A 23,242-nucleotide genomic window follows, 5' to 3' on the forward strand; every position below is an offset into this window, starting at 1 on the left:
AAAGCCACTAACAGTCTGTGTTAGCCATTAATGGACCTAGATTACGTGGCAAATACTAATGTACAAATCATCTTCGGTAACCCTTACTCTTACTTTCACCTAAACTTTAAAGAAAAGTGATTCCTACACAGTTGTTTCTGAGGAAAAAAAAAGAAGCATCAAGATCTAAGGCACTTGAATTTATCATTCTATGAAAACACTTCTTTACAGATACTATACACTTGTAAAAAAAAAAATATTCTTTCAAAGTCCCCCATCATATCAGTATATTAAAAGCCTTTATGGGGTGCTTGGGTTGCACAGTTGGTTGAGCGTCCAACTCTTGGTTTCGGCTCAGGTTGTGATCTCAGGGTCATGAGATCGAGCCCTGCAATGGGGTCTGTGCTCAGTGAGGAGTCTGCTTGGGACTGTCTCTCCCTCTCCCTCTGCCCCCTGCACACCCTCTCTCACTCTCTCTCCCTAAAATAAATAAATAAATCTTAAAAAAAAAAAATTAAGCCCTTATACAGGCATTAATAATTACCTGAAAATATGGTTCATATAACAGGAAGATTTCTAAGATGGCCCCCAAGGATCCTGCCCCCTGGTATACACACACCCCTTCCCCAGTTATTCAATTAAACACTAATCTAAATACTGCTGTGAAGGGATTCTGCAGATGTATTTAAGGTCCCAAATTGGTTAACTTTAAGATGGGGAGAGATTATCCAGGTAGTGACCTAATCACACAAGTCCTTCAAACCTGTGTCTAGAGGTCAGAGGGGAGGAATTAGGAAATCTGAAGCATGCATTGTTGTAAGCTTTGAAGATGAAAGGGAGCTCATGACAAGAAATGCAGGCAGCCTCTAGGAGTTGAGAATGAGCTCTGGTCAACTGCCGGCAACAAAAATGGGACCTCAGTCCTATAACCAGCAGGAATTAAGTTCTGCCAACAACCTGGATGAGCTTGGAAAATGACCCTGAGCCGCAGTAAGATAACAGCCCTGGCCGAAATCTTCACTTAAGCTATGTGAGACTGAGCAGAGATTCCAGCCATACTGTGTCAGACTCCTGGACCATGTAAAAGGATAAACATGTGTGTTAGGTCACAAAGTTTGTGGTAATTTGTTATGCGATAAGACAAAAACAAATACAGTTAGGAAAAGTCAATTAAATCAATGTGCAGAACTAATCCAGTATAGATAGGTCCCTTAAGAAAAACTTCTCAGTTAAGCACAGAAATAAAGAACACACAAAACTACATAGTAAAATAAATTAGGACTCTATTATATACTCAGAGCATCCCCAACTTCTTTCCATGATGCTATCTCCAGTGATGCCTACAGACGGTGGCTTTTGATAAATGTTTGAAATGAACGAACAATTTTATTTCAAGCAAGATAAAAAATTAACCCAGGCGATGTCTCTTTGAAACCTCACAACTGCAAAATGAAAGACTCTAATATTATTAAATCCACGTATTAAGTTACTATTTGTAAGTGTCTTAAATGAAATTAACTGTAATATTTATATCAGTGAAAGACCAAAAATGAGACCACATTTCTTTACCTTGCTTTCTTCTCCCTGTCTCAGCCTTCCAGGACTTGGAGGAACTGAAGGTCGCTTTCTACCCTTTTCCTGCTGGAAAAGGTCCTGCAATCTATAATAAAAGGGTTGAGGAGGGGAGAGAATATAGTTTGTTTCTAATATCCTGAATAACACTTACAAATTTTCTCTTTACAATTGTGAAGCCACAATAACTAGATTTTCCTATTCCGATTGCAATAGATATTAAAATTATACATAAGTTTCTGTCTTATTTCTAACCAACTAATCAAGAGCTGTGTGTGATATGACTGTAGTTATAAAACAGTAAGTTATTGTAAGAGACAGCATAATGTAACAAAAACAAACAAACAACAACAAAAAACAGGAGCTTTAGAGACCAACAGACCTGAGCTCAAAACCCGGCTCTGACAATTAATAACTATACAGCTTGGGGAAATGCCTTACTCTTAGAGCTTCTGTGAAATGGAAACAGTATATACACTGTAGGATTCATAAGACCAAATAAAAGACTGAATGTCCATCTGGTGCCTTACTCACTGCCTAGCATAATGCTGATGCTCCACAAATAATGCTATAATAATACAACTGAACTTTTAAATAAGCATCAAAGGGAAATATTTCCCCCAATAAAAATTTACATAAAGGTCTAAGACACTCATAATAATATATTTGAAAGTCCTGACCTAAAAACCAATAATCACTCCATGGAATACTAATTCAGGTGTATTACATTCAATAAGCACACACACTTTTAAGTATTTGAAACAGCATTGAAAGCTGCCCTCATCTGGTTTTTTTATCTTTACAAACTACCTGAAGATGAGCATATATGTTTTAAATGATCCAGGAAAGGTGGCGGCAGGAAAAGAAAAACTTCTACAATTTGAGAACTAAATGTAATAACATAATTAATAAAGTCCTTTAAATTAAAAACATCATGGCAGAGCAAATTTTGCAAAAACATTCAAGAAACACCAGGCTGCAAAGCACACCTGTTATTCCAAGCTTGTAGCACTTCACACAGACTTTGCTTCTTGGCAATGAGGGACTCGAAGATGGACTGCAGTTGCTGAGGGGTGTCTACTGAGGAAGACATGAGCCTTGCTTGCATCTTCTCGATCCAGTTCTTGAACTCGCCTTCTTCCATCTACAGGGAAAAAAACAATTCCAGCCGTCTGAGACACACCCCAAAAGAAACTTCTGATAAGTTAATAGTTAACTTTTGAGCTTCTGTCAAAGAAATGAATGACCTCTTTTTGTGCAAAGATATCTTCCATTTTTTCCTCTCTTGTTTTGCTAAATGTATCCGTTTTCAAAGACGCAAGTCTTTCATCAACAGCAAGATATACCTGTGAAACTCTAATAAAAACAAACATTAAACACCTTAGAAAAGTTGGAATTAAATTTTCTAATCTCACATAAATAGAAAAATGACACATACAAAACTCTATTTTATTGAATTAAGAATCATACACAAGTTTGCAACACAAAAAAGACCTAAAAGGATGTACATCAAAATTTTAACAGCTGTTATGTCTAAGGGGGTTTGATTTCTTTTTTATATAGTCTACATTTTTTTTTTTACATCAGGCATATGTAACATATATTTAGAAAAATAGTTGTTTTCAAAGAAAGCTAAATGAACAAACCTCATATTTTAAAATATGTGTACATTATAGACACATGTCTATGTACACAAAAACAGATGATCAAAGAAACTAAAACTTACTTTTGAAAGAAGTCCTTTAGATCCTGAAGAAGGGACACTTTTAATGGGGCCTGACGTTTAATGAATATTTTGGGGAATGGAACACATACTTCAAGAAGCCGAATGGGAGAATAACTGAGAGAAAAAAATACAAGTAATAGTAGAAAAGTAAAAAATATTTTAATATCTTGAGTAGCGGTAAACATAAATCCTATGAGGTACAAGACAAAGTTTCTACAAAACAGCATTTTAAAACAATTATAAAAATACTGAAGACGACTTTCAACCATTTTAAGTATCTTCCCCAATTCTAGAAGGGTTTTGTCCTGTATGTTTCTTCACTGTACCGTTACATCATCATGTATCCCCTAAGGCTGCATATAAAGCACAACGACTAGGATATAAACCTTTATGAAGGCGAGGAACCCCTTCCTACAGTTCACTTAGAAGTACCTTCCCAGCTCCTGAGGATTCCTCACGAATCTTCACTCCTCGTGAGTCCCTTATGAGCCTTTGTACCCACGAGTTTATGTTGTCTAATAAATGCTAATCACCCATGTGGGCGGCAGATTCGTGTTTAAAGCTCTTGCTTCCAAAAGGAAATAAGCTCTAATTATCAATATTTCCTGAGGGCCTATGTTGTGTCAGATGTTGTTTTAGGTGCTGAGGAAACAGCACTAAACAAGGCTAAAATTACTGCCTTGGTGATTCAGGAATGAGACTCAGGCAATAAACAAAACAAATAGCTAAAATATACATTGTATCGGATGGTAAGTGCTCCAGAGAAAACTAAAGTAAGCAAGGGCAGTAGGGAGTGCTAGGGGTGAGGCATCAGGGCCAGGAAATGTAAACAAAGACCTGTGGGGAGTCAGGAAAAGCAAGCACAGAGCTGGGGAGGGACGGGCAGTTCAGGGAGAGAAGAGCAAGTACAAGGCTCCCAGGCAGGATCCTGCCTGATATAACCGAGGCTGCAGTAAGGGGACAGGAGCAGGAGGTGAGAACAGAGAGGTACTGAGCAGCCAGAGCATGCAGGAGCTCACAGGCCCATAAACGGCTCACGGAAACAGACACCCATGGAAGAGTCTGCAACCGAGGCGTGGCCTGAGCTGATTTTCGTTTAATGGAACCAGTGTGACCGCCGTGCTGAGATCAGACTGAGGAGGCAAGCCCAAGGGTGACTGGTTAAGGCCACTGCAAGCCTCTAGGGAAAGGCAACAGAGGCTCAGTCCAGAGCGGGAGTGGCGGAGACGGTCAGAGGTGCTCAGATTCTGGGTCTATTTTGATGGCAGAGCCTGAAGGCTTTCTCAAATCATGTAATACCACAGTGTACCCATTCTGTGAACTCGTGATTTTAGTTCTACCTGGAATATCCAATTAACCTTATGCTAGTTAATGTCTTAACAAAAATTCTAATAAATGCTTACATGCAGAAAACAGTGGTTAAGATTAACACCTGGAGCAGCAGATCTACTAGTTCATATCACGACTTTATCACTTGCTAGCTCTCAGCGACCTATAAGCTCGAAAGTGAGGGTAATAATAATACCTACTTCTTAAATTAAGGATTAAATAAAATGACAACACTGAAAGCTCTTAGCACAGAGTATGACCCTCTGCATCTGCAATGGTAGGTATGGGGAACAACACACCACAAATTAATTCCATCTAGTTACAGAAGAAATGTCTCAAAGCCTTCCAGGGAGTATGTGACTGTGTGTAAGATCACTCTGACTTCTTACCTGAAAGATGCCACCATCTGATTATAGGAGAAATACTGGTGATAATCATGGTGGATGGAGTGACCACACGGCTCAGCATTGGCTCTGCGAGTGTACTGGTGCCCATAAAACCTAAGTTCAAGGTACTTTGCAAATGACATGGACCAGGACTCATTGGAAAGAGCAACAACTGGTGTTACCTGAAATTCATATAAATCATTTGTTATGTAATCACATACTGAGAATCTCTTTTTTAAAAAATAATTTATTTTCTAGTACAAATCTAATATATTCTGAATGAAGAAAAGTGGAAAAAGAAAGAAATGTTTAAAAGTGGATAGGGTTAGGGATGGCTGGGGGAGCAGTATCATTTTATCAGTATATATTAGTATATTTTCTTTCTTTCTATGTATGTGTATGCATATTTATATATATATATATATATACACACACACACATACATATATATGTACATATACATGTAAATGAACACATAGAAGGTATCCAGCCAGCATATTTGTACATAAAAAGTCTTTCCTACAAACTGAGGGTTGCTGGAGTGGGGGGTGGGGTGGGAGGGATGGGGTGACTGGGTAATGGACACTGGGGAGGATATGTGTTCTGGTAAGCGCTGTGAATTGTGCAAGACTGTTGAATCTCAGATCTGTACCTCTGAAACAAATAATGCAATATATGTTAAGAAAGAAAAAAAGAAGAAGAAGAATGTAGCAGGAGGGGAAGAATGAAGGGGGGGAAATCGGAGGGGGAGAAGAACCATGAGAAACGATGGACTCTGAAAAACAAACTGAGGGTTCTAGAGGGGAGGGGGGTGGGAGGATGGGTTAGCCTGGTGATGGGTATTGAGGAAGGCACGTTCTGCATGGAGCACTGGGTGTTATGCACAAACAATGAATCATGGAACACTATATCTAAAACTAATGATGTAATGTATGGGGATTAACATAACAATAAAAAAAAAAGTCTTTCCTATAATTAGTTTCATAGTCTTGTGTTATTTTTACTTAGCAATGTATCATAAGTATTTTCCCACATAAAATACTCTTCTACAACTTGATTTTTAATAGCCATAGAGTATCCCATTATATGGACATCCCTAGCCAATTCCTACTGATGTGCATTTAAGATATGACAAGTTTTTCTTTATTCTCTATTCTGATGATACTCTGATGAACTTTCTTGTGTATACACACACACACACACACACACACATATATACAAATATCCATAATTATTTCCTTGGAATAAATTAAGGAAAGTAGGAATTAGTAGGCCAAACGGCATGAACATTTATGCAGTCTTTGATACTTTTTGCCACATTGTCTTCCAAAACTGGGGTACTGGGAAGTGCCTGGGTGGCTCAGTTCAGTGTCTGCAGTGTCTGCCTTAGGCTCAGCTGATCGAGCCCCCCACGTCAGGCTCCCTGCTCAGCAGGGAGTGTGCTTCTCCCTTTTCCTCTGTCCCAACCCCCCCACCCCGCCGCTTGCATTCTCTCTCTCAAGTAAATAAATAAAATCTCTAAAAAACAAAAAAACTGGTGTACTGGTTTACACAATCTCCAACAATATCTGAGAATACCAATTTCCCTACCTTCTTACCAATCTGGGAATTATAAATCTTTGAAATGTAATTTCTTAAAAACAAAACAAAATAAAACTGCACTTCACTGGTTTTATTTACACTTCTCTGACTACTGAGCAAAATTTATTTGCACATGTCTACTGGTCATTTCTATTAAATTGCTTTTTGTCATGCCTTTTGCCCTTTTTCTATTATCATGCCTTATAGAAATTTAATACTAAGTATATTACTACTTGGTCATGTTATAACTTTTTTGACACAAGGAAGTCTTTCATTTTTGTGTAACAAAAACCGTTTGCCTTTTCCTTTCTAACATAACTCCAAAGGCAAAAGTTTTTGTTTTAAAATAAAGTACATACACTAAGGCATGTAAGATATACAAATCTAATTTATTTATTTAATTCACTGCTCAATCTACAGAAGTTCACATATTCCATAACAAAATATTACCCGCTGTCTAAAAGGAACAAAAGGCCTATAAGAACAAGTATAAAAAGACAGATAATTACAAGAAATGTAATGTTCTGCTACTGCAGAACAGACTTTGATTTTGCCTTCCTCAACCACTGACACTGATATAGGTCACACTATTATTTTATCTGTCATTCTCATACTTGCCTTCCAAAAGCACACTCTAAAATAAGCATATGAAGTTATTAAACTTGGCCTATGTTCACTGCAAACAATCTGGATAAGAAGTAAATATTAAAAGCATAATATTGTCAACCAAGTACATTCTCCAGAGTGCAAAAAGAAAAGCACATACGAGAAATAAAACACAAGGTCTTTTTCTCAAGAGATCAATTTAAACATGGTCTCAGCTGGATCTCTTAAGATAGGAATGTTGATATAGGCTCAAACAGACAGAAACATCCTAGCATACTATCATTATTGTGCTACACTACAAGTCTGTCTCCCCCACTAAAGGACAGGAGCCATGCCCAGGCCCTCACACAGTCCCTGGCATATAGATGGTGCTAAATAAGTGTTTGCTGAATAAATAAACATAATTTTCAAGATATAATCTCCGTAATTTTACTGAACAAGGTATCGATATTTTACCTAATGACTGATAAATTCTAAAATGGAACCTTCAAGAAACAAACACCAAATGCAATACCCAGCCCTGGAAGGTAAAATAAGAGCCCAATGATGAGTAAATCCAAAATAACATAGACCACCCCCTTCAAAAAGAACTATACAAATAAAGAAATAAATGATGTATGAAATATTATAGTAACAGGGCACATTTACCTGTTTGCAGATTCTGCACCAGGAATAGGTAAGAATTGTATGTTGATATCCAGGCACTGGAGAATCCAACTCCTTCAGGATTATCTGCACACAGCCTTGGCCATGGACAAAGCGCCGAATATGATGCACCATGGGGGTATCACAGAACATGCTAGGACACTGATAAGAAGGCCTTTGACAAAAAGAAAGTCCTCACATTAACCATAAAACTGGAAACAGTGTAGAATGAATACTCGCTAATCAGAACCACTGTCCAGAAAGTGCAGTATCCTCTCTAGAGCAATGACGACTGGTGGACGATCGGTGCTGGGTACCACTCGCATTACTTGGAGCCTATAGCTGAGCATCCTGTCTTCCGCTACAGCTCAGTGATAGTTTCCACTTCTTAAGCACCTTCTATTTGCTTAGCATTTTGAAAACATCAATTCATTTTACCTATGGAAGTCCATGATACTTCTGGAGCTTGTTACTCCTGTATAAGGGGCTGGTAAAAATTACTTGCACTTTGTCATGTAAATGGCAGGTGATAGCACTAAGACTTAAACCAAGGTCTAGCTGATCTCTATGCTTCTCCAGCCTCTCATTTCAATCACTAAAGACAGACATCCTAAAAAAAAAGTCTTAGGGATCACAACGCATTTAGACACTCAAAGATCTGAGGAATGAACTAGATAAGACAACCCGGGGTTGAATATGAAATCAATTACTTCTTTGTATGGTATACTCTGACATGTGGTATTATAGAGAAGGCCACATAATAACTCCAACTCACGCTTATGTTTTAGGTTGAAATTCTGGGCATCAGAAAAGCATACATGGGACATAAGGAGAAAATTTGTTCTTACCTGAAACAGTATCTCTCTAAAAATATTCCTAAGGTAAGATCATTCTTTCCATAAAATTCCATTGTTACAATCCTAAAAGAAGACAACATTTCTTAGGAACACGTCATAAGAATTACCACACAGCCAAGACACTTCATGAGACTACAAACTGACTACCTGCTAGACATGCCTATAATGTAGTACTAAAGTATGTAATATTCTGTTGTTCTTATAGAACAGAGTTAACCTCATCGGATAAAACAGGTTTGGACTAGCCACACTATAGCTCCTTATCCACTCCCAGTCCATTAGTATCTTATCAAACTACATCAGGATGCATAAACAATAATAATAAATGAGTAAAATGGATGTGAGCTAGGAAGAGGTAAAAGTTTCCTTTACAAAGCCTTTATGTCCTATCACCATAAAATAGAACCCTTGTCTCTTGTTCTCTGGTCCACACCTTCACTGAGCATGGAGAACAGCAGCTCATATCGTTCCAGGAGAGCCAATTCCTGATGTTATGCCTGACTTATGAATGCCCACAAATAAGAGAATTCGGCTATAGCACTGTTAAATTATTCAAGCCTTGACCTAAGGAGTCCATAAACTCCCACAGAAAACTTCCATGGGTTCCCCAGCCCCAAGTCAGTCTGCTAGAGCTACATGGACTCTAGAAGATCCCTGATCTCACTGGTAGAAATAAAGTGTTTCTGGAGTCCAAAATTAAAATACAGAACACATTTTGTTATGGAAACAGTGCTCCAAAAACAAGCTTTTAAAATTAAAGTACACAGTACTCTTAAAACGAAAGATAAACTATGTAATAAGCAGTCTTTTGTGACTATTATATCATTCTAAACAAATAATTTTAACATTATAAAATGTTTTTCTATCATTCTACTTAGAATTAAGTATCAGGATAAAACCCGTTAATAAGGCCAAAGACTCACTGCTTTTATGAAAATGATGCCTTACGGAAAACCTGCCTAAATTGTACATTATCATCCAAATGCTTAAAACTAGCTTTTACAGGGGCGCCTGGCTGGCTCAGTCGGTGGAGCATGCAACTCCTGATCTCCGGGGTTGTAAGTTCGAGCCCCATGTTGGGTGCTGAGATTACTTAAAAATAAAAAATCTTCAAAAAAAAACAAACCAGCTTTTATGTATCAACTTTCTCACTTTTATAAGTACGAATTTCTCTTCCATCCCTCACATCCTTTTCACTCTTACTCTTACCTTCATATCATTTACTTCTTACCCACAAACAAATACGAATTACATATTTAGTTCACAAGTTTAGAAGTTCTATCAATTCATATAGACCAGCAGCACGCCATTTACCTAAACACAGACCCTAATGGCTACATTTTTTTTTTAAGTTGCTGGGATTCTGTTGTTAAACACAGTGCAGCAGTGCAAGAGGAAGAATCCTACCAAGGGCTGACGCAGGCACTGGGGGCGTTGCTGGACTGGGCCGAAGAGCTGCTGAAGAGCACGCACAGTCTCTGGTGGTTCACGGGATTCAGACAGTCCACCTAAAGGAGAAGGAGAGGATGAGCACCCAGAAGCCGAAGCACACTCCAACCCCAATGCGTGCTTCCAATAGCCAGCACACCCCCCTTGATTTGTGAGGCCTCGCATCATCACCGTAAGGGTTCCAGAGAAGACTGAAAACTGCCAGAAACTAACATAAGGAAGAGGAGCCATTCATTTTTGAGACAAAACAATCCAAAAAGTTTACGTTAACTTAAAAATACAAACAGATGTCTACATAGCTTGTCTTCCTAGATACTCTTTATTACTTATAAAACCGCATTAAATTATTTTGGAGGTAAATAGCTAATGACCTACAGCCATATGAAACAGTCTGAACTGATGGCTGGATATAACATCGATCTGAGAAATCTAAAGTCTCAGGTATTTATTTACTTGTACTTTATACCTGTTCTTGATCATTACGAAGGCAACATTTGCTCTCCTGAAAAACAGTACAGAGGTACATGAAGAAGTTCAAGAAATACATAAAGCCTCTCCTCCTCTGATGCTATCCCACCTCCCAGAGCGAGAACTTTGACCCTGTGGTTAAAAACCATGCATTCTTTTTGCAAGTTCACACGCATTTATACACAAAAACACCCACATAAGAATACACAGGTGATTTTATTTTTATAAAGATGAGAGGATGCCTCATACAACACTACTTGCTTTTTAACACTTGAAAATATATCATGGGCTCTATCTGGATTATTCAATGAGATCCAAGTCATCCTTTTTACTGCAAACAACTAGAAACAGGGCTTCAGCAAATATCCTTGTGCATATATTCCTACAAAATGTAAGCATTCCTATATAAAATGCTTACTTATTTCGGCAGAATAGGTTATAAAAGATTGGAATCCTGGACCATAGGTATATACACGTACATGGGAACTTTTAGGACCTCCCTATCACTTTCTATAAATTTGCATAAATGTATATGAACACAAATCTACGTAATATTTATTATAGGTATTTTTCCACACCACATTAACCATGGCTCCTATCACTTTCCTTTTTTGCCAATCTCACAAACACTAGTGTACCACACAGAAAAGAGTGTCACACCAATAAGTAGCTATTATTTAGCACTTCCCCACCTCCCGGTGATATTAGGCAACTTTTTATTTGTTCTATTAAACAATTTCATATCCTCATTTAGATGGATTTTTTCATTAGTTTTATTACTAACACTATTACTAATGTGTCCATGAGCAAATCTTCCTTAATTTCCCCTCAATTTCTGCTTAAAAAGAGTAAGGGCATGATCACCGTTAAGTAACATGAAGTGTTTTATGCTAAATAAATACGTCTGACATTTTCTAAAAACACATCCATTTTCTCCAGGAACCTTCCCTCTCGCTCCCTCTCACAAAGGACCAAGGACGCATCACACCACACCCAAGTCAGCCTGCCACAACTTTACTTAGCTCCACCCTTCCCCCTACCGCAAAGCTCTTCCTATACTTGACTGTCAGCTCAGCGTGAAAAGTTCAAAGCCCAGTTTCATTACTTGATACTCCTACTTCATACTTAAAGCAATACATAAGCCAACAGACTCAAGGCAAAAAAAAAAAAAAAAGGGTATAGGAAGAAATATTTACTAAATCTGCAATCTGTCATAGTTGTGTGGTTTTTTTTTTTTTTTAAACATGCACAGCACAGTTTTTCAACACATTCTAAACGTGTACCCAAAGCGGCCTCACCTTTGTTGACCACAGCGTGTCATTCGGAATCAACCCTTTCTCTTCGTCACCCTCAATTTTGCTTCCTGATCTGCCGCTTGCCATACCAGTTGCTTCCTTTGAATAAGCAAACGGGTCTGCATTTTTCTGCTGAATTCTTCCTCCTCTGGCCCGATAATCAGCCAGCATTCTACCCAAGCTCTGGCTATCCCCAAGATGCTCAGCAATTCTAGTGCTCACTAGCTCGTGCGAGGGCAAGACTTGAATAGACTTGGCCTGAATGCTTCCATTCATGCCCTGAAGGCCGGAGAGATCCCTAAGCAGCTGCTTCTTCCGTCTGCTCTCCATTTCTTTGAACTCTTTATTGAGGAGAGGAGACCAATAAACCTGCTCTGCGAAATAATCTCGGGTAGAGCATCTCATCCCCTTTTCAGTCAGAAGGAAGGGCTCCCGGAATGTGATTACTGGGGAGATACAGAGGATCACGTCTTTCAATTCCTGTTTAAAGGCCAAAGAATAGGTCTTTCGTTTATCTTCTGAAGAGGTAACCTCCTCAGTAACATACAATCCAGTGTCGTCTTGTAAAGGGTCTCTAAAGGCTCTCATCTGGCTTTTGGGATCCTGAAGCTCATCCGCGTGCTGCAAGGGCTCTGGCTGCTCAATGCCCACGGCATCCTGTGGGTCGTCCACATGGAGCGGCAACAACGACTCTGGAACCGATGGAAAGAGAGCACAGGGGATAGCTGCCGCGCAAGCTGTTGTGGCATACTCTTGATGCTTCAAAGAGGCAACATCCTGTGTAGCGCTTTTATTTTCCTGGTCACCCTTCTCAAACACAATCCTTGATTCTAGCAAACTGCCATCATCGGAGGGCAGAAGCTCTGGAGGGAAGTCAGGCTCCCGGGGGAGGGGACTTCCGCCGAATGGCTCCTGGGCAGTCCCTTCATCCTCCCGTCCCTCAATCAGAGAATGGAAGGAAGGATTCTGGGTTAACGTAGGAGGCATAGCAAATTCATCCATGAGGAAGGAGATTTCTAGTTGAGAATGATAAGCTACACAGATCATAAAGATTAGGATTTCCTTAACTCGAGCCAGCTCATAATCAGAGCCTCCTCTAAGCTTGATTGTGCAACCCAGGTGCTGTGGACAGCCTTCAAAAAACATCAATGTTTTGGTTTGCTCTACAAATAAACATAAAGAAAGTTTAAGAAGACTTAGGTGGCAATCCGTAAGACCAAATAGAATTAACTCATTATCTTAACCTCTACAGGAGAAAAACCGTTAAGACCACAGTTGCCAATCCTCATCTAACCACTGCTCACAGATACTAGTATTATAACCAGATATTATTAACAGATATTAAATATTAGTAGGACAAAGTAAACATTGTAGTACTAATGAGTTTACTCATTTCCTCTTGTCCTCAATCCCAGGTGAATCTATGTTAAAGATCACTCACCACTAGGTAACTGAAACATCTGCATATAAAATTTGTGACAGGTGCCCAGGTGGGGTTTTGTAAGCAGCTGGTCCATCGACATTACTAAATCACCTTGGGTCATCCGACTGATGCGTTCTAAAACTTGCTAAAACACAGAAAAACATTACATTACAAAATTAAGAGGAGAATAAAATTCTTAGTAAATTTTTTCTGGAAAATAAAAATTTAGAAATAAACCTCACAATTTCCTTAATTTTAATTATATAATTTCCTTAATTTTAATTATATAACAATTTTTTTGATTCTAGATTAGACTACAATATATGCCCACAAAAACAAACCAGACTCATATTAATAACATTATCAAAAGGTATTTAAGCATCATGCATTGGCACAGGATACTGGGGGGGAGGGTAGGGGGAAAATTTCCTAGAACTGGCCACTATTCTGGGTATAAGAGGGTAACTTTTCAAGAGAGAACATTTTCTACTTGTACAATTCCCTGAACAAAAAGAAAGCTCAACAAGGACTACTTATTAACTAATGTCTATTATACCTTTGGTCTTATAAACAACTATAATGAGCACTATATAATTAATTACACTTTCTTCCAGCCTGAGGTTCTCCAGTCTTAAATAATGAAATGGTTGTCATGCCTACTGTCCTACTTTCAATAAATGGAACAGCAAATAGATAATCAAAGATCCCTGCATATCAATCATGCATACATATAAATTTAAAAACTGAGATTTTAAAAAATGATATAAAAATAGAAAAATAAGAACACTCACTGATTTTACATTAATGACCAAAGTAATGCCATGTTCTAGTAACATGTCTTGGGCAATCCGAGATACTGTTTTTTCAACTAGAACCAATGTGGGTCGAACGTCAACTATTCGCTGAACATAATTCTTCAAGAATTCCCTTTCCTGAGGAAAAAAACGTCAAAACTATTATACCTGGTACAATTCAAGATCTAGAGATATTAAAATATCAGGACAGTTTGAATATTAATATAAATCTAAGCCTAAATTCTTTTCATCCACAAATAAGTCCATAAGCAAGGTACTTCAAACACAACCAAGAGTATTATTCATAATTCTGAACTGTTGGTTATGCTAAAAAGAGTTTTGGGGAAACTCTATTTTCTGACTCACTAATCTTAATTTGAAGGATTTTCAGTTCTTAATAACTTCTACTATGAAAGCCAAGAATCCAATTAGCTCTCAGAGGTTAAAAAAAAAAAAAAAAAGAATAAAAAAAATCTAACCTCATAACTCCCCAATGAAAGCAATTCCTAATTTTTTAATTATAGATTCCCCCATTGCGTTCTGAAATTAACCAGAGTAGCTCTTCTTTGGGTATCTGAGTAAATAACTCTCTAAAGATGCTATTTCACCTTCTTCCTCATTTCAATCTCCCAGCAGATCATATTCTACCCAGAACAGCTAGAGTTAAAGATCTAAAACTTAACACTTAATTGCTTGATGAAGGTTTATTTTCAAAGCAAATGAGTATTGTTAAGTAACAACCAGAACTAACACAATACAAATCACTGTTTTATAAAATTCCTGGGCTCCACACAGGAGACACCTGAATGTATGAGCACGTCTGTCACTTCTGGTCCATACGCCCAAAGTGTGTTCTGAGCAAGTCTGTATTTATGGTGAGTGCCACGAGATGGATGAGCCTATTTCTGAATGAACCTGCCATGATGGAGTATATTTCTACCTTCCTCTGCTTTACTGACAGAAATTGGACATTTTCAAAATCTCCCATTATTAACAAAACGGATTTTTTTCCCCTTGAAATGTGTTAATTTCCTACTCTACTTACTACATGGTAATTTAACAGCATTTTAAATGATATTATTTGTGCAGCTTCAAAAGTATACCTAGAAGAAGTTGATTTTTTTAAATTTCTGGGCTTTGGCACAGGAATGGCAAATACACTTCCTCTCAGTCCCAACTATAATCAACTGCCATGATTGTACATGAAGCACCTGCTCCAAAGGAGGTCTGGGCCAGGGCCAACAAGGAAAGAAGATCGGGGAGTAGGCCATGAGCACGGAGCAGAGCAGTGCCAGCTTTGTGAAGACTCTGAAGCCAAAGGCTCCTTATCTCCTTGCCCTTTGCTTTTCCTCCTCCTTCTGATTCCAGGCAAACTTTGTTTATCGTGCTTTGCTCTACTGTGCTCTGCAGATACTGCATCTCTTGCAAATTGAAGGTTTGTGGAGACACTATGTCAAACAGGTCTACTGGCACCATTTTTCCAACGGCATTTGCTCACTTCGTATCTGTGTCACATTTTGGTAATTCTCACAGTTTTTTACACTTTTCCATTATTATTATATTTGTTAGGGTAATCTGTAATCAGTGATTATGAACAACCCCCTGAAAGCTTAGATGATGGCTAGCACTTTTTAGCAATAAAGTGTTTCTAAATTAAGGTATATATTTATTTTAGATATAATGCTATTTGCATACTTATTAGCCTACAGTACAGTGTAAACATAGCTTTTATATGCACCGGGAGACCAAACAAGTCATTTGACATGCTTTATGGCAATACTGGCTTTATTGCAGTGGTCTGGAACCAAACCTGCAATCTCTCTGAGTTTGCAAGCACCATAGTACAGAAAGATCCCTCCAGATCATTGTTTCAGTAAGAAGTCCTTACCTGAAGCACAATAGGATCAATGCAAGTAAATTTAGTTTCTTCTCTGTAGAGATACTCAATGGAACACTTCAACAGAAGAATTTTGGGATTTTTAATACAAGAATTCATCTACAAAACATGAAATGTGTTAAAAGCTTTTAAAGTTTGCACTTTATAGACCTTCTCTAATCGTATCTTTAAAGTCATACTGTGTATAATTCCTCCTAAATAGACTATCTCCTTATATTTGTATGGAAATACTCTTATTTAGTTCTTTTGTGGTATTCTCTTACATATTTTTTCAAAACAAATTGCTCAGAGCCATGCAGACTTCCTCAAAAACTGGCTTTGTTTCACTAATTCTATTTTAACCTAATCCTCTACACTCTTAAAAGTTTTTATCCTGTCTTTAAAGAAAGGGGCTTAAAGACAGGATACCTCATGAACTTGTAGAGATCAGTAACTTTAAAAGCATAATTTAACCTTTCTAAAATTCAAGAAGGAGAAAGGAGGGAGAAAAGAATTAAAACACCTCCTGAATAGATTCCAAGCAGTGATACATTGGCAAGCAAACTGGGTAACAAGAAGGCAAAAAGGAAAACCTTAAAGTGTATCCAGAAGTGCGGACTCAAACAATATACCCTAACTATGCAACTAAAGCCACAGGCAGAGCAGCCCAGGCCCTGCAGTGGAGGTTTCAGACTGACTGTGCTTATACACTCCAAACTTGCAAATGGCCTAAAATAATGAACGCGTCAGTTGGGGAACTACATTTAGGGACTTTTTTTTAGCAACTACAAATTAAAGATAAATATGGTCAGTGGAGCAAGACAGTCATTCATGCATATGTTTCTACCACTCCCACATACAATTTTCAACTCTGGAGATGAGCTCAACATACTTTCCTCTTAATTCTATAGAGATCATTTAATTTGGCGTAAATTACTACCTTGATGGGTAATGTGCCGGTTTTAATAAGATACTATGTAGATATAATGACATTGGATCAAATCCAAACATAGTTTTATTTATCTCTGGTCACTAACAATTTTTGGGAGGCTTCATGCCTTACAGAAAAATGAATTAATCCCTGCTTAGAAAAGAGTGAAAATAGGACTGTAGTTCACCCATCAGGTTGCTCAGGCTAGAAATCTACCTGAGCTCTCAAATGTAACCAAACCGTTATCTCCAGAGGTGGGGGTCAGGGCATCTCTATTTGCAGTGAGTTCCCAGAGTGATGTGGAAGCACAGCAAGTTTGAGAGCACTGCTAGACTGATGGTTTTTCAAAACGTGAGGACCAACCAATGACACTGGAAACACGCACAGTGCCTACTTTAAAAGCAGCCCCACACTCCCACTCCCTTATAATGAATGAGAATTTCTAGGGGTTGGGCTTAGGAATCTACGTATTTAACAAGGTCCACAGCAGACCCTGATGTACCAAGCACTTTGAGAATCAGTGGCCTTCAGGATAAAGTTCAAGACCCTTAGTGGGATACAAAGCCCCTTGCCTGCTTCCTCCAGCCTCATCTCCTTTCTCATCTTGCACCTTAGGATCTCAGAGATTCCTTAATACACCAGGTTATTTCACCCCATTCCTTTGTGCTAGTGCTAGAAAGAGGCCTCAGCCTGAAGGCAAAGATAGAAGGTGAGAAGGATAACAGAACACCAGTGATAGTTCTACAGCTCAGCCCTAGGAGAGAGAACAAAGTTTTAAAAGTTTTAAAATGCTAGGCCTCTGGAAGGACTCCAGTCTATTAGAGAAACCTTGTCTCCCAAAGATGTGGCAGGTCAAGGAAGAAATGATACCAGTACCCTATCATTCTGTTGGTCTGGAAGCCTGACCCATCCTCTCCCTTCTTTTGTCTCATGAATTCCTATTATCCAAAACCTAATCATCATCAGCTCTGAAGACCTTACCCGAACCTCCAAAATTTCACCCCTATAGCAGACATTGCTAATTGCTCCTTGATATCCATTCTCCTTCTCTCCTATGATTAGGGTACCCCAACTTGTTGGCTTGGTACACAGTCACAATTTGCTGAACTTCACTGTTGAAGAGATCACATTACCTTTTTATGTGCAATATTTTTGGTACAAACAAATCCATTGACAACCACAGAATCAAACTTCTTTCCACCTGGAATCTAATGAAATAAGAAAACAAAACTCAATGATATATTATTAGAATCCAGTCAGATAGATGCTATTATTTATTTCCATATTTAATTTTAACTATTATGGAATCAAATCAGAACAGAAAGTTCCAGGATATAATTCTTTCTTTCAACCAATAATTAATGAGATCTAGCATGACTATTTTCCCACCTCCCACTCTCTACGCTCTTATCTGGTACTCTAAAATACCCATATGACTGACCAAATTGGCAATTAAAACCATTACTAAATCAAATGTCATAGGCAAAAAATACATATAGGCCTCCACTATCTAAAAAAGGCAATTACCCACTGCTTTTCCTTAAAACAGTGACAGTAATCTGTGGGAAGAGGTATTCTCATAGATGACGTGTCAAGAAAAAGGAAGCAAAAAAGGAAGAAACCACATTTGTTTGGTTTCCCACTCCATGCCCAAGTCACCCCCTTCCATTCACCTCTCATTTCCTATGGGTGGCTTCTATGACATCTAAGTGCACTGCTAACAAACAGCAGACAGAAAAACCTCCCACTCCCTACTTAGAACCCCTTTTAGATTACCGTTAAGAGACAAATTACTACCAGGCCCACCCTATCAGTTCCGAGCATTAGAAAAGAATTAGCAGAGCTCACTTTTTTAATATGGACAAACTGACGGATATCCATGTCATCGTCCCGATTCTTGACATCCGGTCGAACTGTCTGAACAACCTGGCAGACCAGTGATACAATGATGTCCCTCCAAGATGGTGACAATGACTCATTATGGAGCAACTGTTGGAGTAGTGCCATCATGTGGTTATGATTAGCTGAACTACAAAAATGTCACAAGAAAGAAGTTTGCATAGTTAATACTGCCAGAGATAATAATTTTGAAGATGCAATAAGCAGTCTACAAAGAAACAGCATATGAATTATGGCTCAAAGACAGGATCTTCTTGAGCCAATCGTATTTCATCTGTACCTTAATGATTTTGCACATGAATGAAATCTGTATCTTCAATTAAGATAACCCCTTTAATTCAACTAAATTTTAACATATAAATTACAACTGGGACAGACAATCACAATTTAAGACTCTCGTTTTATAAGAAATTTCATCAGAACAGGCTTTATTTCCTAAGTAATCTTAGTATTTTTGACTTTATGAGGAAGAAGAACTAGGCATAATGCATCAAGTCATTGAAAATTATAAAAATGGAAAATTAACATCAAAAAGCTCACTGCCTTACAGCAACCTCTCCATGGCTTGTTTCTCTCCATTCTCCTCCCTCAGCAGCTCCAGGTTGTTGTGATGCCAGCCCAAAGGTGTGAAAGGCAGCTCTTTGGATTTCTCCTCAACCCGACGATTAAATAAGGATTCTAAGTGTAAAATAAGAAATTGTACTTCACTGTTATGTTTTATGCCATGTACTTAATAGATTTATAAAGTGCAAATTTATCTTTTTAAGTTTTTAAACTCAGCCAATTCAAATTGCTGGTGTAAAAAAGGCAAGGACATGTGTAAATACACAAAAAAATTAAGTGTGAGTTCGATCATCAATATTTACGACAGCCAAAATGACTAGGACTCTCAAGCCAATAATTATAAATACAGCTTCTGAAAAACAGAGATTTTTACAGTCCTTTTATTTCATTGGGAACATTCGAAAAGAAGGGGGCTGCCTTTCCCTGTAAAATCACAAACTAAAAACTGCATTCAACAGAACTCTGAATGCTGGTAGAACGACATGTGACAGTGTGGGTGCTGAACTTTAAAGAGGAAAGCTCAGCCCTGAAACGTCTCAACCAGTACAGGACAGTGTAGACAGTCTATTCAGACAATTCTTTATAGTGTTTCTTTCTCAATATTAGAACAAAGTCCTTTTTTTAAGCAAAACTTTTATAAATCAGACCCAAAAATGAACTATAAAAAAATATTAAAACATGATAAATAACAATTTACGTAAATTTTTGTAAAATCTCTAAGTTTTTAAAAAGAATGAAAATGCATCTAGACAAAAAACAGACTGTATTAAAAGGTTTGCAGAAAGGAAGGGCGCCTGGATGGCTCAATCTGTTAAGTGTCGGCCTTCGGCTCAGGTCATGATCCCAGGGTCCTGGGATGAGTCCCACATAGGGCTCCCTATTCAGCGGGGAGTCTGCTTCTCTGTCCTTCTCCCTCTGTGTGTGTGCTCTGTCTCTCTCTCTCAAATAAATAAAATCTTAAAAAAAAGCTTTGCAAAAAGGATGCTCACTATACAATTACTGAAACATGTGACTGAATAAATGGAAAGAGGTGGGAAATGCTTACAAAAATTCTCTAATCCTTCCCCCTCTTAAAGCAAACCAAACAAAAAAAGCTTTCAACCGAACAGTCCAGCACTACAAAATAAAGCATATGTTCATGATATGAGGTACAAAAAACTGTATACTTTAATTATGTAAACAGCTAGCCTATATAAACTCCTAGTTGAACCAGATGTTCAGAGATGAATTGAGAAACACTGCTAAGTATGACAACTTATCTGAGGTCTGAGCTGTGGAGTGTTATGAACTAATTACGTATGTCTTTACTCCACAGTAAGCGAAGTAGGGACGGTGTAAGAGAAGGCTGTCTTCTTCTGTACTGCCTTTTGGCCCCAAGAAATTAATCAGCAAAGTTAGTTCTTTATCTCTATTTCCCCATTTCTCTTTCCAATTCCACAGGGCAGGCAGCGTCCTCAAATGGATGAGATCTCTCTGGGGGCTTTTTGAGAAGTTTGAGAATCCTTGATGATATGTGTATCGATACTTAACATTATATTCATGATTTGGAAAGCATAAACTATGCCTTTCAAAGAATAAAATTCAAATTCAATTTAAAGCTTTTAAACAATTGCTTTTCAGATCAGATATCTTCTCTCAAGCCAAGTCCAAGTTTATATTCTTGATTACCGATATTCTCAGAGCTACTATACATATAAAAACTGTGTTCCTATAGTACTAAACTAATCAAATTTATTTTCAGTACCTACTCTGTGCCAATCAATGTGCTAGGCCCTAAGTACACCCTTACAAATAAGACCATCCCATGTACAGCTTTTGATAAAATTACCTTTGATGAAGGCATCACTTATTGAGAGTTGTTGTCCTCCATTGTCAGAAATCAAATACTCTGCATACCAGGAAGAGAGCAGAGGAGGAAGAAAAGGAGAGACTTATGACTGAAACATGCCAGCATAATTATATAGAGAACACACCTACACACAAAGTATTACTCATACTAAACCCAACACTGCCCAGCCAATTGAAGAAAGCTTTAGGCTAAAATGCATCTTTATACTTATTCCACACACTTCAAACCAAACTATAACAGACTTGAATAATAAAACTCAACAGAACCTTGAAGCAGTAACATCAGATAATCTTTAACAGATTGCTTTTCCCTTATCAAAGCTGAACCAGTTTATAAAAACTGAGATCTTTAGTAATTTAGGTATGACAAGCCTAAAAAGTTACACTATTTTTCTCATGTATAACTGTATGACTTCACAAATAATCACTCTGTCTATATACAGAATAGTTTATAGAGAAGCCACCTGAAAAAATATATAAGGTGTTTTTTTTTTTTTCCAAATTTCAGACTATATGCTATAAAGCAAATTAATACAGAAGTGACACTGGCAGGGAATAAAGATTTAAATCATCAGGATTTTTATGAGCTTTCAAATTAGGGTTTCAGTTTTTCAAAATTCTAACTAAACATTGCCAAATAGTTGCCATAACTGAATACACACTGTGTTCTTTTAGAACTTTTAGAATGTTACTTTTCTCACAAGTGAAACTTATTCTTTACTTCCGCATGAACTTTTCTTTGCATCCCTGACCAAGCATAGCTCAAGTGAGGTTCTTTCTACTATGCAAACGATACAATGTATTTTAAGCCTTTTAAAATAAAGGTTCTCCACAAAATTCTTTCCAAGTAGATTTCACTTATAACAAATGAGCTTCAGAAGATGCTATGTTTATAAGCTAAAATGTGCATCCTTTCAACAAGAAAGCAGAGAAAAAGTTTTACATTGGAAATTCAAAGTGTACCATGCCAAATACAATAAATCAAGTATGTAGACAAATAAAAACAGATGTTATACTTTATTCCTACACCTCCCACACAGAAATGAATAATGCCAATCTGTTCAACTAACATATTGGCTTTACAAGCTTTACTTTTCATACTAAAGATTAAGTATATATATGTATATACATATATATATATATATATATATGATGATGATTTTCAAACATACAGAAAATCCTGTATCCCCTTCACCTAGATTTAACAATTGTTAACGTTCCGTATCTGATTTCTCTCTACATATATGTATGCATTTTTCCCCAACCATTTGAAGTTACACACATCATGACACTTGACGACTAATCATCATACATTTCATAAGAATAAGGGCACTCTTCTCTACAGCCACAATACCATTTACATACTTGAGAAAATTGACAATGTCTTCAAAAAAAAAAAAAAAGGAAATTGACAATGTCTTAATATGATGAAATTAGTGCATATTCTTCAAATTTATCTAACTGTCCCCAAAATGCTTTAATAAATTTTTTGCCTCAAACCTGGATCCAATAAGGTTCATACGCTACAGTTCCTTCATTCTATTGTAGTCCAAAGCAAACCCCCTTCCTTTTTACTTTGTCATGATATTGAATTTTGAAAGAACCCAGGCCAAATGTCCTGTGGAATGTCCCATTTTCTGGATTCGATTAGACTGTTTCCGTATGGTGCTGTTTAATTTGCTCCTACAGGTTTTCCTGTAAATGGGAAGTAAGATCTAGAAGCTTATGGAAGCTATGATTTTCCCCTCTCTAGGTTCTACTCACTGATTTGTCAAGAATGGTTCAGATCCTGCTTGCAAAACATAACAAAATGTATTTTAATTGTACAACTCTCCAAGTTTTACCAATAGTGAAAAACTAATCAAGCAAGATCGCAATGTTCCAGTTTTACAAGTTTATGAAAATGAGGGGTTTGCTTACATAAGGTAAAAAATACCAGATTTTTTTTAAGTACAGATATGTAAATCATTTTTAGAAATCCAAATTTCCTCAGCCTTGGAAGATAAAAGATGAT

At 37.5% G+C, this 23,242-nt stretch overlaps 1 protein-coding gene across 6 annotated transcripts in view; it reads right to left on the bottom strand.

Annotated features, from left to right (window-relative positions):
• Positions 1 to 23,242, bottom strand: part of PIKFYVE (phosphoinositide kinase, FYVE-type zinc finger containing) — a 74,924-nt gene that overhangs the window by 19,992 nt on the left and 31,690 nt on the right. For all 6 annotated transcript variants that reach the window (XM_032403463.1, XM_032403474.1, XM_032403482.1 and 3 more), the window contains 16 exons: positions 21,209 to 21,268; positions 19,365 to 19,494; positions 18,766 to 18,946; positions 18,051 to 18,125; positions 15,999 to 16,106; positions 14,108 to 14,248; positions 13,335 to 13,461; positions 11,897 to 13,056; positions 10,089 to 10,189; positions 8,673 to 8,744; positions 7,828 to 7,999; positions 4,996 to 5,174; positions 3,278 to 3,391; positions 2,799 to 2,907; positions 2,541 to 2,695; positions 1,549 to 1,639 (listed from right to left, as the gene is read on the bottom strand). In XM_032403463.1, the coding sequence (XP_032259354.1) occupies positions 1,549 to 1,639; positions 2,541 to 2,695; positions 2,799 to 2,907; positions 3,278 to 3,391; positions 4,996 to 5,174; positions 7,828 to 7,999; positions 8,673 to 8,744; positions 10,089 to 10,189; positions 11,897 to 13,056; positions 13,335 to 13,461; positions 14,108 to 14,248; positions 15,999 to 16,106; positions 18,051 to 18,125; positions 18,766 to 18,946; positions 19,365 to 19,494; positions 21,209 to 21,268 (2,975 nt within the window). The remainder of the gene's footprint in view (positions 1 to 1,548; positions 1,640 to 2,540; positions 2,696 to 2,798; positions 2,908 to 3,277; positions 3,392 to 4,995; positions 5,175 to 7,827; positions 8,000 to 8,672; positions 8,745 to 10,088; positions 10,190 to 11,896; positions 13,057 to 13,334; positions 13,462 to 14,107; positions 14,249 to 15,998; positions 16,107 to 18,050; positions 18,126 to 18,765; positions 18,947 to 19,364; positions 19,495 to 21,208; positions 21,269 to 23,242) is intronic.

This window comes from Phoca vitulina, unplaced genomic scaffold (assembly GCF_004348235.1).
Source record: "Phoca vitulina isolate PV1807 unplaced genomic scaffold, GSC_HSeal_1.0 scaffold1, whole genome shotgun sequence".
NCBI lineage: Eukaryota > Metazoa > Chordata > Mammalia > Carnivora > Phocidae > Phoca > Phoca vitulina.